This window comes from Pinus tabuliformis, chromosome 1_2, assembly GCF_031772625.1.
Source record: "Pinus tabuliformis cultivar Carrire ecotype Pingquan chromosome 1_2, CPIR1, whole genome shotgun sequence".
Taxonomy (NCBI): Eukaryota; Viridiplantae; Streptophyta; class Pinopsida; order Pinales; family Pinaceae; genus Pinus; species Pinus tabuliformis.
In genome coordinates, this window is record NC_142298.1 from 1,263,680,423 (window position 1) to 1,263,697,214 (window position 16,792).

Sequence of the window (16,792 nt, forward strand, 5' to 3'; positions counted from 1 at the left end):
GAGAGAGGAGTGACAAGGGATAGATGGAGAGAGAGTGTGTATGTTTGGGGGTGGGATAATGAGACAAAGAAAGAGAGATGGCGAGAAGGGGGGAGAGAAGGAGAGAGATAGGCATAGCGTAGCAAAGTTGTAGGGTGAAGAGAGAGAGAGATGTCAGAGAGAAAGGGAGAGAGAGGAAGGAAGAGAGAAAGGATGTGAGAGAGTGGAGAGAGGTAGGGAAAGAGGGATGGAGATGGAGGGGGAGAGAGGGAGGTAAGGAGAAAGACATAAAGAGAGAAAGGTGGAGAGAGAGAGGGAGAGAGAGGGAGAGAGGACAACATAAGGGAAGAGAGATAGAAGCGAGAAAGAGAGAGAGAGAGAGAGAGATTGGGGAAATAGAGTGTATGTTTTTGGGGTGATATAGAGAGACAAAGGTAGTTAGAGATATAGATGGAAGGTGAAGAGAGGGAAGAAGAGAGAGATGGAGACAAGGAGGCAGGGGCAAAGAGATTGATAGATATGGAGTGAGAGAGAGTGTGATTTTGGGGGAGTGAGATAGAGAGACAAAGAAGGAGAGATGGAAGGAGATATAGATATAAATGGAGGGGGGAGAGAGAGAAGAAGATTTCTTGCACTAGATGCATTGATTTCAGTGTAGATGGTGATTTCTAATCCTATTTGATTGCTTGCACTAGATGCAATCATTTTAGTGTAGATGTTGATTTACAATGATATTTGATTACTTGCACTAGATGCATTGATTTCAATGTAGATTATTTCTAATCCTATTTGATTGCTTGCACTAAATGCATTGATTTAATTGTAGACAATGATTTTTAATCTTATTTGATTTCTTGCACTAGATGCATTAATTTCAATGTAGATACTGATTTCTAATTATATTTGATTGCTTGCAGTAGATGCATTGATTTCAATGTAGATGATTTCTAATCCTCTTTGATTGTTTGCACTTAATGTATTGATTTCAATGTAGATGGTGATTTTTAATCCAATTTGATTGCTTGCACTAGATGCATTGCTTTCAGCGTAGATGTTGGTTACTAATGCTATTTGTTTACTTGCACTAGATGCATTGGTTTGAGTGTAGGTGTTGATTTCTAATCCTATTTGATTACTTGCATTGGTTTTAGTGTAGACATTGCTTTATAATCTTATTTGATTGCTTGCATTAGATGCATTGATTTCAGTGTAGATGTTGAGTTCCGATTTGATGTAATGGATGTATGATGATACATTAATTTTAAAGTGATTGGATTAGCAATGTGCATTAATTTCAATGTAAGCACAAAAAAATATTGACAATGTACATGGATTTTTTGTGTAAGCACAAAAAAGTATTGACAATGTACATTGATTTTTGTGTTATAGTAATTCAACTTATTAATAATAAAGAGCAAGAGAGACAATGTAAGATGTTTACTACAACAACTCGAGTTAAAGATTTAAATGGTTTACAATTTCAGCTGTCTTTTTCATATAATTTATATGAAAATATGACAAAGCTAACAAGGGTGACAATAAGAATAGTACAAGAAAATAATATAAGATTGATCACAATGAAGACTATTTGTAATTGACTACATTCTTATTATTCACATTTTTTATCATTCAACACTATTACATTGTCACTTTGCATTCAATTTTTTAATTTCATCATTAAAGTTATTAGCAATATTTATAATCTCACAAACTAAGCTAACTAAACAAATCTAAAATTAAAATGATCCGATAAATCTTAGACATATTTAACATATTTAAAATCATTATATTAATATTAGATGTATTTACATATTATTGATAAAATTAATCATATGTTTGATAGCTTTTCCTTGGTTACAGGACTAAAACCAACTTAGATCCATCTTAACTCCAGATCTATCAAGCGCCGAGACGGATAAAATCTCTCGAGGTGCAAACCTTTCCTCAAACTTTGCACTTAAAAAAAAGTTTGCACCTCAAGAGATTTGATCCCTCTCAACCCTTGATAAATTTGAAGTTAAGATAGATCTAGAGTGATCATAAAAAAAATTCTATGAAAATATACATACTCTACTCCTCTAAATTTTAACCTATAACCTATAAAAAAAATAAAAATAAAAAAATTTAACATTAGTTTTTTTTTCCTCCCAATATTTTAACTCAATTTAAATTTATTTAAAAATTACACAATTTTGCTTTCCTTAAAAAATTAAATTTATCCATACATTAATTCGAGCAAACTTATTCACGTAAAAATATAAATTAATTAATTTAAATTGAACAATCAACTACGATAATTCACTTAATAAAAAGGGCTTAAACAAAATGCTGCGTTTGGATAAACTCTATCTTCCTCAATAAGAGGGACCATGTTTCATGTCCTGGATTGGCGCTCCAAGCTCAATATTTCAACGGTAAGTCACAACGAGGATCGACCACGTGACCGAGGCATGTTCCCCATTGGCACGATTAACGAGCCCAATAACCAATTGAAGAGGCGCTTTTCGGTTTACTATATAATTATAAAATTAATATATGTCATCGTAATCGTGTCATTTAATTAGTTTTTGGAATAGGAGAATTTGTAAAATTTTGCCCTTCTTTTTTATATTTTTACATACAGAGGTTGCAGGGACTCTCGGAGAGGTCGATACCGTGGAAAAGACTGAGATTGACGCATCGATTGCAATGGCGTTTGCGGAAGAGTATTCCGATCGCGATGCCGTATTTCGAAAGCTGAAGGCGAAGTCTGAAAACAAGGTCTTTGTTATTTATTAGTAAATTTATAATGCCCCTGGCTTAAGCGAGAAATGAGCGGATTTCTATAGCTGGTTGTATACGGTAGTTGTCTGTATTATGGATTTTAGGTTGAATCAGCACTGCTTTTCATGAAACAAAAATAAAGCCAGGAGAAATTGAGTTAGGGCAATCTTATAAAAAAAACTAGTCGAAATTTGTCTCCGAATTTGCTGAAATTATGTTCTGTAATGATCGATTCCTTCAGCTGGTCGGAGTAGATAAATTTATTGTGGAGAGGTTTTTTTCTCTTGTAAAATAGTGTTAAATTTACTGTGTTGAGGGAAGTGCTTGAATGTATACAGCTTCTTTAAAATATATTTCGATTTAAGCGGCGCAGCTTCCTTGGTCATAAATATTTGATTTGTTTTATAAATGACCGTGGGTATTTATGATTTCTGTGGATGTTTTAAAAATTTCGAAGCTTTTACCTTTGATCTTTAGAGGAACCTGATGGAGTATCGTCATGTGACTTGTTATAGAATTGGCTGGAAAGTATGTCAATCCACTCCCTTAATGATCCCTTGTGTTGGGATAAATCATAAAATAACTTGCAACAGTCTTGTGAGAAAAATACTGCTTCGATCATGCAGTGGTGTCCCAGTGAGCACTTAATCTGTCTTTCCAATTATTAAATATTAATACCAGGGAAAGGAAGTCTTTGCATGGTTCAGAGGTTACCAAGCAATTGTGGTCCAGGTACCAGTTAGGAACTTAGGACTAAATTGAGGAACTGTCCTATTTTGTAAATAATGCCAAAGAGGTTTAAACTTTGAAGGAACTATAGGAACCTATATGTATTCATTCATTGATGTGCCCTCATGTACAGTTATTATTGTAATCCCTTTGGAAATATATCTTATGTTGAGATTCTGGATATTCTGCATTCATTTTTATTTTTGATGTTTTGGACCAAACTAGTGTGGTCATACTAGTGTAGATCCATCATCAGGAAAAAATGATTTCCTGTTCATGGACCACCATACTAGTTTGGCCCAAAACGTCGAAAATAAAAATGGATGATGTATATCCTGAAGATTCTCTAAACGTTAACACTACTTGTAGATGTCTTAAATCTCAAATATACTTTATCTTTTATCTTGGAAAGAAAGAATCTATAAATGCACATTGTAGAAGATGTAAAAGACTTGCTTCTAGATTGTCCAACGAACAAACCGAGTAGAAATAAATACAATATGTTATGCTAAAATGATCCAGTGAATTTCAAAACCGAGTTGTTCAACCACAGAAATGAGATCTTAAAGTATAAAAATTTAGCATCCTTGATCAAATAACTAATTTAACCTTAATTGACTTGCTAGAGTTGATGTTTGTAGTCCGATAGGTAAGTGTCTAGGCATGCGGAAGTTGCCCGAAAGTCTCTTTAGACACTTGCTCTAGTGTGAGCAAGTTGCGTTTGTAGCTTAGTTTAAGTTAGACTTAGGAAAACACATAATTAATTATTTTTCTTATTGAGCTAAAGTAAACTTAGGAAAAATAATTAATTACTTTAGTGATTATGTTTTAATTTCACCCTTGATCTCAAGTAAGGCTCTCGGCCTTCAATCATTTTGGAGATTAGGGTTAGGGATTTAGCTTAATGTAAAGTTATAAAAGCAAGGCTAAGGAGAGGGAGAAACTATTGGAAATAGTACCAAGGAGAGGTGTTACTAGGCTTTTATCCCTTTTAGTCTAGTGAACACATTAATTACTTTTGTTTTGGTAAGATTTATGAGTTATATTACTGTCATGGGTGGAAAAGGAACTTAGAAGTGTTGTACCATGCACTTTTTTTAACATTAAAGTCATTTGTACTTTATAAAGTGACTCTATGTGTCAAGTACATGGTGTACTTTTCTAATATTAAAGTGAGTTGGAAAAAATCACTTTGTGAGAAAAATAGAAAAGATACACAACTTGAAAAAGGTATTGGAAGACTTTTAAGTGTTAGAGCCAATATGTGAGGGGGGTCATTTGGAAGAATTGATTTCAACCACACATTTTGAAATTTGGTGATTAAATTTCAACCATTAGATTTTAGGTTTAGGGATTCAATCTTTTCCAAGGAGACAAAAGAGGGAAAAGGGATCTCATTCTTCACTTCACACTTGAGAGAGCATAAGGAGAAGAGAGGAGAGAAAACTTCAAGGAGAGAGAGAGATTGCCGATGAGAAATTGCAGCAAGGAAGGAGGCAAAAATTTCTAGGAGGAGGGCACACAACAACATAAAAATTGAGGAAGAGAGCAGTGACAATAGACACGTATTTTGAGGCAAGGAGGCATGATTTTTGAGGGTTGTAGCATGAATTTCGAGGAGCTAAATCACACAAAATTTGAGGAGGTTTCTGTCGCTGTCAGGGCTGAAATTCGAGGCATGAGTTTTGGGACCTCAAGCACTGTTAGTGCGATTTTAGAGGCAACATACATGCACAAATTTTGAGGCAGACTATGACTCCTTTAGTGCAGATTTCAAGGCATCTTTAGCACAATTTTTGAGGCAAAATTCTGAGCACGAATTTTGAGGAGCTGAGCTGAGAAAATTGCAGAAATTTTGGGCATGTAAATTTGTGAAAATTTGAAGATTTCAATGGGCACAAATTTCCAGAAATTGCAATTAATGCTACAACAGAAAAAAGGAGATGAGTACAGTGAATTTTTGTATTTATTTTATAATTTCTTAAGCAATAAAATCCTCCTTTGAATACCGTTTTCCCCAAGAGACTATAGGGTTTTTCCGGGGTCAACTTGACCAAAAATAAGTGTCTCATATGTGTGAATGCTTGCCTAAATTATGTATTAATTTTCAGCTGATAGGAAAGTGAAAAATAGTAAAAGTACTCTTATAATGTTTGCAATGAATGCATATTGAAATTTATATTATCATGACAAAACATGTGGGTTGGGCCTAAACAAACACATGCAAACTTGTAAATTGGGTTAAGGGTGCAGATCATAAATTTTCTACATGGTATCAGAGCTAAGTTGAGGCTCAAATCTTCAATTTCAGTCAACTGATAAAGAGGGCAACAAGCATCTAAAGTCTTCAAATAGTGAACCAATACCTTTGAAACTTTGCCAGAAACCCAAAGACTTCAGCAGTTTAGAGGGAGGAAAGTTCTAGCTTCCAGATTTGCTACATTTTGTTGCGTGTGGGGTCATGGTTACTGGGTTCAGAGTCGAGGACAGATTCATTGGCTCTGAAAACTTTGGCCCATGGAAGGAGAGGATTATGCTTTTGCTGGAGGAGGTGGAAGTGTGGGATGTTTTTGAAGCAGCTGTGCAAACACCTTCTCATCCATCTCAGTTGGTGGAGTTCAACAAGAAGAATGTGAAGGCAAAGAGGATCCTTCTAGATGCCATCAAGGACCATTTATTCCCTCATGTTTAAGGGATGAGACATGCATATTAGATGTGGGAGTCCTTGGTATCCTTGCACCAGAGTTCTAATAAGAACAAGAAGATGGTGTTGAGACAAAAACTACGCAACATCAAGATGACCATGACCGACAGTGTCACTTCTTTCCTTACTAGAGTCTCATAGTTGAAGGATGAGTTAATTTCCATTGGAGAGGTTGTTCCAAAGGAGCAGTTGGTTAGGATTGCCTTAGATGGGTTCACCGAGAAGTGGGATGGTTTTATCCACGACTTGGTGGTTAGAGAGCACTTTCCTGTTTAGAGGAGGTTGTGGGACGATTTCTCAAGGAGGACATCAGGAGGAGTGTGAGGGGTGTAGCAAGAGTGGTGGGGGAGGTGAAGAGGAGAATGCTTTTCTTGCAGCTAAGGGCAAGAAGGAAAGAAGATCAAGAAGGGGTCTTCTAGTGGAGCAAAGAAGGAGAAGGGGAAGCAAAAGGCTAAGGAGAAGGAAATTAGCAAAGTGAAATGCTTTGCTTGTGGGAAGATGGGTCACTATGTTGTTCAGTGTCCCAATAAGAAGGGTAAGAAGAAACAGGGAATTGCAGCTTCAACAAATGTGGATGATTTTGTGGCTATGTTTGATTCAGAGTGTGCTTTGGTGTCACATCTTCCCCTGTTTGGTTCATAGACAATGGAACATCCTGCCATATCACCGGAGCTAGAGAGCACTTCACGAGCCTTTTGGAGGATGATATTGACTTGGAGGTTGTGCTTGGTGACGACTCCAAAGTCAAGGCGACAAGTACGGGGACAGTTTCATTTCAAAGGGAGTCATCACCTCCTTTGAAGGTGATAGATGTTCTTTATGTTTTAGGAGCTGTCTATAGTGGAATTTGACCTTAGTTGACCATTTATAACACTCCCTCTCAACTAAGGGGAATTCCACCTGCCAATATCCATCATTATGCGGCTTCCATCATAACCATCATGTTGTTATCATCATAACCATCATGCTGCTATCATATAACTAACATCCTAATCATCATGTACTGACTGCATCTCATCTCATCTCTATTGAAGATTTGATATCATCAAGAAGAAAATATCCTGGAAGGTGAGTCGAAAGACCTATCCACCTTCAGAAATGACAGAGGCAAATCCTCATATCCAGGGGTAGAACCCCAACCAAGCTTGATCTTAGATCAAGACCCTGTTGAACACCATGCATCCTAGTCATAAGGAGTACGCCAATACACGATGTGTCCATCAGTAATGCTATGGTCCCTAACTACTTTTCGCAACTCATTGGCCAGATGAGAGGTACTTTGTGTCCCAAACTACATGGGTATGATGATGCTAGTGCAACAACAGGGAAAGAATAAATCACATCCTGCTCACAACCACACATAGGGAAAGGATAAATCACATCCTACGGTCACATGTCACAACCATCGTAGGGAAAGGATAAACCACATCCTATGCGTATGTAAACCACCGAGAGTATGGAAAGGATGAACCGCGTCCTACATTCATGCCAACCAATAATCGTAGGAAGGATCTACACGTGGGGAAAGGGAGAACCACGTCCCATCGACATGTCAACCATCGATCGTAGGGAATGGGCATCCTACATGTGGGGAAAGGATGAACCACGTCCTAGCGACATGTCAACATGTGACAACCGACAGATGCCTATATGCATCTCCCACTGGGGTGTTCGCAAGAGAAGGCCAACCACTCTTCTTGCTTGTTACCCACCATTTTGTTGGTGATATCCCTAGGATAATTTTTTTCTCCATGATGGTCCTCAGTCGACAGCCCCTTGCAGCCACCAACTAGCTCATTGTGCCATTTCTTTGCTACTTGAGCTAACCATGTGGTCCCTCACTCATCTGCCATGATCATATGTTTGAAGGTGGGCCTCTCGAACCTAAAGGTATGCCTTATCATTTGGTAATTGAGTATTGTAGTTTGCTAATCATGGACACTTCTAGGCATGGACTAATGGGGGGATTCAACGAAAAAATTGGGCTAGGTTTGTGCTCGTCCCCTAGACCACCTTTTGGGTATTAACCTTGGATTCTAGTCCCGTGGGATCTCTTTTATTGATCATTTGGCTTTAGGGATGGTATTTCATGGAAAACCTTGATTTTGGTTGCGTGGTCCCTCTCCATCATCCGAATATATTACCGCCTTTCCACTCATTATTACCCCATTCATCATTTCTCCCACCTGGTTCCACACAGGGCTAGTTCTCCGCGTCCCCTTGCCCACACCTTGGCTTAGGCCTGGAATGATGCCCCGGAGGTTGATGCAGCTTAAAAGAAAAGAAAAAGTATAATTGGCCACATTCAACAGGAAAATGTACCACAAAATACGAAATATGGCCGAGACAAACACATTTAGTACATGGGCAAAAGCCAATACATGAGCTCTACCCATCGTCATGGCTATCACCCTGGTTCCTATAGGTTCTATGAGCCTCCTTCATCAAATAGGAACCCATGATTATCCCAATCCTGGTGGAAAATGAACCATCCTACCTTAAAAAGGGGTATCCACTGCTACATCTCACACATCATGCTCTTCACCCTTGAGCCCTGAGCAATTAATCAAAGAAAAATCATAAAAAGGTAAAAGGCATATAAAGAAGGATGGAAAAATCAAGGTCGGGGTACCTCGTGTACCACGATTTATCCCTCCTATACATTATATACCCAAGTGTGGTCTTCCATTTTATTAGCTACCCTTGTACCCAAACATGTGGCCCAGGGCTGCCCCTTCTAATCCCCTACTTCATTCACCTCTCTATCACATACCACCACTTTTTAAAGGATGTACCTTGAACCACCTAATAGGATTACTTGGTTAACCCCATTTGGAGTTTGGAGACACTGGCACATCTTGAACCCCATTATGGAAGGGTAGGCCATTATGAAGTCCCCACCTATGGTCCATGGTTGGTAAGCTCTTTTACTTGATTTCTCTAATGACTTGTTGTACTGGAGGCTAGGGGACACATTGGATCTTATGCAGGATTGTAGATGGTCTCCATATTGGGTTTGATCTCCCTATACGAGGTCTTGACCCTCCAGAGGGCCACATTGGCACATGTAGGGTGTGTGTTGAGAGCCATGGGCCTCCACAACAGTAGACAACACTCCATGGATCCCTGAGGATGCTCAAAGATTGCTCGAGATTCACATATTGGACAAGGAAGATGCACCTATTTCTCCTTTGGCCAGCCAGCCCCACAAATGCACCATGCACTTGGCAACTGACCCAGGATTTGTAGGATGATGTGGCATCAACTACACCATCATCGAAGCCCTTATAGATGATCTGCAGGCATCCTCTACTCATTTGGAGACCCATGAGGTTATTTTTGTGCCCCCACACCCACTGGGAACACCACCCTCCAATTTTGAAGCCATTCTGATGGTGGAGTTGCGAGATAACCCAAGCCCTCGCTCTGAGATCAAACTTTGCCTTTGTGTTCCCAAGGTTAGTGCCTCATAGGATCAATTTAACATCTTTAATTGAAAATTTCCTTTCCCCCTCCTTGTCTGGGTTAAGAACATCATTAGTTGCTAGATTCTTCCCCCTTAACCTAGGCCGGGTCCACTTGGTCCTGTGTGGTCCCATACTTTTGAAAAGTCAAATCTTCAAGTACCATTTAGGAAGTCAAGTCCAATAAGGATTTTAGAATTGGGAACCCCTTTCACAAGGCATATTCCTTTAACCCAACCCTCAAATCCTCACCTCCTTACCTTAGAAGTCTTTGTACCTTGCTTAACAAGCAAGAAAAATCTATTCTTAAACCCCCTTCTAGGAAAAGGATTACAAAGGTCACTCCACATCCATTGGTTGATTCACCCTTCACAACTGACTTCTTATATATTGGGTCTCATCTCATCGGTGAAAGTCCGTAAAGAGTAGGGAGTCTTAGCTAAGGTGACAGTGGGCTAAGCCTCTATCGTTGCCCTTTGATCTAGCAATTGCCCTTTAGGAATCCCTTTCATGACCCCTGCTAGCTTGAGCGGTAACACTGCTCATATGCCATAGGAGAAGGTGAACCACTCATCCTATCCATATATCATCAAATATAGGGGAAGGCAAACCACTCACCCTATGCTCTCATATATCATCATGGATTTTCACAGGGGAAGGTGAACCACTCACCTTGTACACAACACACCTATAGGGGAAGGTGAACCACTCATCCTATGGTCGCACATAGCTCTAAGAAGTACCCCATGCCCTCAGGAGCTCCCAGAGCTCAATGTTTCGCTGGGACCCTCATAGTAGGGTCTATCCACGACTCCCAACCTCTCTCTGAAGGAACATAATTTTGACCTTATCGAGAGGCTATGCAAGGATGATAATAATCTGTACATCCAACTAGAAATGATAGAGCTTGATTGCTATCCGCTGTACCATATCCAAATAGAGAGGTACCCAATACTTGGAGCTGTTGTGGAACATGGATTCACTAAAAAATGAATCCCGCTCAAGAATATCGCAATATACAATGGTGGTTACCAGCACGTAGAGCTTCATAAGCCATACTTGCTGCTATATACATTCAACCTCAATAGTGCTTCCAGAGCAACCGAATCAAGAGATATAACACTAGATGTGCTCTTTCTATCCATCACACGACCAATCGAGCCAACATTAGAATATTCATGGAATCTTAAATTCCAACAGTGTACCTCAGATCATACATAATAGAATCAGAAAGACATCTCAATAAGCAATTATCCAATATATGAGGCTCATCCATAGATCAACTCAGAGTCTTCATAGCAAGGCATATGCCTGATAGGGTGTTTATCAAGAACACTCGGGATCCCACAAGATATACATAAGCATACTAGTAGCTTCTCCATCACATCAGACCTTTAAGTGTAGGGAATAGTGCATCAAAGCTAGGTATTCCATCTTGACTTTAAAAGTCAATTCCCTCTTACATTGATAAACGAGAGGGTCATTAATCAGACATCATCAATAGGTGCATCTTTACAATCTAATCAACATGGCTCGTCCATAACTCCCTCTGAATATAGGGAAAGTGACCTTGCCAAAACATAATCATCGAGCCACTTGTAACTAGTCCCTTTTCCTGTTATAGACCCATAGGTCCATGTGCCAAAGTCATCAATCATAATCATGCAGCTTCCATGCAGCCTCTCAAGTAATAGGGATATATGAAGGCATCATCAGAGTCATCATAATCATAATCAATTGCTATGACTTGCCTTCATCAATAAACGTCGGGCAAGAAGAGTCATTGGGTCATACTGTTGTGGATTCTATGGCTCCCTTTGAGGCCTTGCTTCACGTGATCATCTAGCTTTCAATCATGAGCTTCTCATGCGAGGGATAAGACTTTCCACAAAGCCACTGCAACAACAAACTTCTAGGAAGCTTGCTTCAAATCAGAGAGTAAACTCCGAAGAATCATCATGATCCTTCTTCGACTAGAGTAAAGAAATCCTCCCATGAGATTATCCCAAAACAACTGCATTATCCTTCATTGCTAGATCACTGCAACCAACACATTAAATCACCCAATCCATGATGAGGAGGGGTCCTTTGCATCTAGGCATCCATATTCATAAGACCGTCCTTCATAAGATCTTGGCTCAACACATCAAAGTGCCCAATGACCCAATCAAGATGCCAAAATTAGGGTCCTCACAGTTCCCTCTGCTCATCGTGCTTGCCAAGACATAGGATCTGCCATGCACATCCTTCTTCCAATGCTTTCTTCATGACGCACCTGCAATAGCCATAGACAAGCGCCACAAAGAACAATATGTGATCATAAAAGCATGAGATACGATCTAGGGTTTTCATACACTAATGGAGGATGGAATTCAAAACATCATCCTCATCAATCGTACCCTAGAATCCACAAACCCTAAAATCAAAAGAAAGGGTTTCTTATGAGGGAACATAATAGGGTTAGGGTTTCATTTGTGAGCTAGGGTTTCCCATAAACCATATAGTGTTCTTATTCAATTCAAATCCTCCTTCAAAAGACCCTTAAAACAAATAAAAATAAATGCATTGCACATACCTTGAGAGATGCCATACCTCTGATTTTACGTTCATACAGGCTGCTACAAGGGTCTGCTCCAAAGTGCCTTGCACTTCTATCTGCTAGATTTTCAAGGGTACTATCACCCTTATCCAAAGGTGCCAACATAAAGGAGTTGCATACTTTTCTTAGATGAAATTCCTTTGCTTCAGCTTCTAGAAATAGGATCACATGGAGCGCTACCACTAAACCTTCTCAACAAAATCACATCAGCTGCTAGATAATGAGCGACTTAGTCAACAATATGGAATTATGGAGGGCTTTTACTATTCTTCAAAAAACATTTTCAAATTGATGACTAAAAAGACCATCTCTTCTCATAACTGCATCCTCTATTTTCATTGACTTTAGGGCACCTTTTATGAATGCTTCAAAGACATGAATATATATTCCTTATTGATTTGCAAGTCGGCTTCAATGGAACTGGCTTATAACACTTGTATATATATGTATGTGCTTGTAACGGTGATAAGGAGTCAAACTCTTCTTCAATACACAGAATTGAAGAGCGAGAGAGAGAATATAAGACATTGTTCATTGAGCCATAGCATTTTGGCCTCCATACCACAAGATCGTAGAATGGAGTAATCCTTTCTCCAAGGTTGGCTTCATGAAATGACCTTTGACATATTCTTATGTTCTTGCACTTTTCTTGGCCTTGTAGGAGAATAAAGTTCTTTTCAAAAGACTGAGACTTTTCCAAAAACATACTTATCCCTAGAATCCATTGCATAAAAGAACTTTTAGTGCTTCTTGTGCTAGGAACACTTGGCTCCCTCTTAATGGTTTAGAGAATTTGGCCAACAACTTGGTTCTTAATTGCTCCACAATACTCTCTTTAATTCATTGATCAAATTCAAATAAATATATGTATCCTTAACACAACATACCTTGATTGTAGCCCTTCCATCAAACTTTCATTGATTTGATTCTCAACAAATTTGCTTGCTGGACATCTTTGTTTAAAAGACTTGAATTTATGCGAGCACAAGTGACTGGATGGAAGGACTGGTAGCATCAGAATTCTGATGCAGAGGTGGCAAAGGGACCAGATCTTCAAACATACTGTTGGTTGCTTTAACAAAAGAGAAGATTGGACTCAGATCAACAAATTCTTAAAACAAAACTCTTCATAGACTTCTTATCATGATAGGTGGCTTAGCTGTTGAAGGAAGATTTTAGCATCTTCAGATTTGATTGATGGCCTTTATGAGCTATTTAGCCCAACTCTTGCATATCCCCAAACTTGTATTAATTTTCGAGACCTTTCATATTTTCTAGCGCTTGCAACAAGATCAAATGCATTTACAAACCACTATTTCATTTCTTGTGATTGCATTCCTGCTCTTGCTTGGGCTTGACCTCACCTAGCTCTAATACAATGTTAATTTTTTTGAGTTAACATGTTCTTTTATTAGGTCAGTTACTTCATTAATCCATTAGCCCATTATTAATTCCATTAATCCATTAGCAATCACATTAACCATTATCATATGACAGTAACTGATGAGTGAGCATTAAACATAAATGCAGAAGACAAGAGGACACCATGATTTAGGCTTAAAGCCAGACAAAACCCCACAAGGGGGAAACCCACAAATCTTTTCTTCTTGATAATATCAAATGTTTAGAGAGAGAAATCCATAAGTACAATGATACATTAGTCAAAGTCAATAGATTGACTTGCCATAGATGATCCCAATCCACTGTCCAAAAGTCAAAGTCACATTTTCGGAAGTCAACAACAATCAAAGATGCCCTAACCAGTCAACACTCAACGATCAACAACCCAGTGATATCAACCCAATCTATTCGGTTAAAGGAGAAAGAAATTTGCTCTGTAGGCAGTCAGAATGCAGTCAATGCAACATTCAAAAGTTTGGTCAAAACTCGGTCAACAGTTTGCGGTTAAACCTGCCTCAGACCTGTGGTCAACACAGGTCAAACTCATCAGTTTGCCTTTGTTCCTATGCCCACAAGTGCGACTTAGTTGGCAGAGTATAATCCATCAAAATCACAGTCAAACAGGTGGTCAAAGTGCCTGGTCAACGCTCCTCTGTGTACTGGAAAAGTTAACTGCAAAAATCGCAGAAAAATTACAAAAAATCACAGGAAATTCGTCCTCCAAAAATTCGCATGTGTGAGAGAGATAGTTTCCCAAAGAAAGTCGAATCCATCATGAGAGGAAAGAGAAAATCATGTGTGAGTTGATGCCAAAAATGGAGTGAACTCTTCTTATATTTATACAAGTCAATGTGGGTCAGAGGTCATGTCTCTTAGGCTTCATGAGGCTACATGATTGTGGGTCCTGTTACCACTCAAACTAGCAGGGTTTCTAGGAGGGGATCCTATAGAGCAACTACTAGGTCAAGGGAAACAATGGAGTGATAGCCCACTGTCACCTCAGCTAAGGCTCTGTGCTCTTTACAAACTTTCACCGATGAGAGGAGTCCCAGTATGATGGAATCACTAGATGAATGGATCAATGGAAGGATGAAGAGTGATTCCTAAGGTCTATTCTCGAGAGAGGCTCAATTATATGGCTTTCTTGCTTGGGAAGCAAGGTGATATGCTCTCTAGGAAGGGCTAAGAGGATTCCTGAAGCTAAGGTTTGGGAATATATCTTGTAAAGATGATTCCTAGGCCAAGAAATCCTTATGGAGAATTGGTCTTTATGTGATCTTTGTGAAATTGGAGTTCTAAAGTTGTGGGACCACACGGGACCAATTGGACCCAAAATTAGGCAGATCCTTTTACCATCAATTTTTTTTTTATTTTTAGGATGCATCTTATAAAATGCACAACACTTGGCTTGGAAACACGATTGATCAAACCAAATGGGACCATCTTGAAGAATTTCTGATGCACCTACCAAATCAGAGGTAATCCCTTTTTCTTGATCAATCAAGGAGGGGCTTGACCTAATTGTGGAAGGAAGAGGATCAATGGACACATTTTCTTTTGATTAAACACAATGATCCCAGTGAGGCAACTAGCTATGGGAAACTTAGGGCAAGAAACGATCTTCGAGCTAGGGCTTGGTGCATCTCAAGATCCCACTGTCGGAATTTCAGGAAATTTGGAAGGTCTTGTTAGACCTGCTATATAACTATGGTTTTTTAAGGCCAGAGATAAGTTTGGCCGTAGTGGTTGTGCTCAAAAGAAGCTCATGGTAGCCATCTTCCTTCTTCTCCTTTACTCCACTTACTCTCTTTCACCCCCGTTGCCCCTGTTTTTCCTCTAAAACCCGGCGTAGATCCTTGTTTCCTCAAGCCCCGAGTGTAAAGCTTAAACCCCCATAAAACCATATCCACATGACCTCGTGCTTCCATAACCCATCGTCGCCTTTAATTACGGCCGTCGATCGCCGCACCCCGATCCAACGGCTTTCATCGCGCCCAACAAGGAGACCCGCGCGATCAAATCCTCACTGTCCGATCATCTCCGCCACGATCGGACGGTGTTCGCTCTCCCCACATCCACGAAGTGTCAGGACGATAACGTGATGGAGAGTGGTTTTCCTCTCTCCCCCGTTGCCACGCGTCACACTCTGAATGGGATCGCGCACCGTTGCCCTTTTACGGCCCAACGTCCAATGGCGGTGTGATCAAAACTGCTTACCCCTCGGTCCTCCGTCCTCGCCCGATAACCACCGCGCGCTTCTGCCGCCCGACGACCATTGGATCTGTTCGCTTGAGATCCAACGACCTACGTTCATTCCGCCATCACTTTTCCCGATAACCACCGCCAAGCCATCTCCGCTATCTATCCGCCCTATCCAACGACCAATCTTGCTCCTTCATCCGACACGTCCACCTGCTATGCAGTCTGAGTCCCTTGACTGCTCCGTGCACCCGAAGGATGAAGGTGACCAGTCTTCCAGTACTGTTTGCAGTTGCTCCTCAACCACCATATTTAACAAACAGTATGGCCGAGGAGGGAAAGGACGGAGCACGAACAGATAGCTGCATTTAACAGTTATGGGGCCTCATTGATACAAGCACTCCAGCTGCCCGAGAGGACAACAAAGCACAGGAAAAGATCAGATTCATCCACTAAAGCAAGCAAATGCACTCAGAAGCTCCATCAGGCAACTAAATGCGCTTGGTGGTCAATTATGACCCCTCCATACCTAGAATGGCCAAGTGGCTTTGTATTGAAACTCTATATATACCCAGAAACAAGATGTAATCAGGGTTGATGGTTGATATTTTGGTGTAAGGTCCAACTTCTGGAGACTGTAACTATTTTGATACTCGCAGCGTCTCGTCTTCATTTTCAGCTAATACAAGCTTCTTTTGCTGTTAATTGCTCACTTTCCATTTCTCTTCTCTTCTAAGCTATGCCTGATATGCTGTATTCCTGAACTCTTGATGTTTAGCATTAGAGTAGCTGTCATCCTATCTCTGTGTTAAAGTCTTGTATGTATCATTGAATGAGTTATTCAAGTTTCTCTTCCTCTAGTGCCAGAGAGCTGTCATCCTGTCTGTGCACCAAGAGATTAGATTTGCAGGCTTCTTTACTGGTTACAGCCGACCATCACATGGTCTTGTGCAT

General features: G+C 39.9%; 1 protein-coding gene across 6 annotated transcripts in view; it reads left to right on the forward strand.

Annotated features, from left to right (window-relative positions):
• Window positions 1-2,374: 2,374 nt before the first annotated feature.
• Window positions 2,375-16,792, forward strand: part of LOC149210822 (putative ADP-ribosylation factor GTPase-activating protein AGD8) — a 299,814-nt gene continuing 285,396 nt past the window's right edge. For 3 of the 6 annotated variants that reach the window (XR_016252963.1, XM_089396805.1, XM_089396804.1), the window contains exon 1: window positions 2,540-2,739. Coding sequence is in view for 5 of the 6 variants with exons in the window: in XM_089396805.1 (XP_089252931.1) it covers window positions 2,668-2,739 (72 nt within the window). In the remaining variant the exon portion in view is untranslated. Of the gene's footprint in view, window positions 2,394-2,539; window positions 2,740-16,792 lie in introns of those variants that run through there. The other 3 variants (XM_089396802.1, XM_089396801.1, XM_089396803.1) reach the window with 3 other exon arrangements.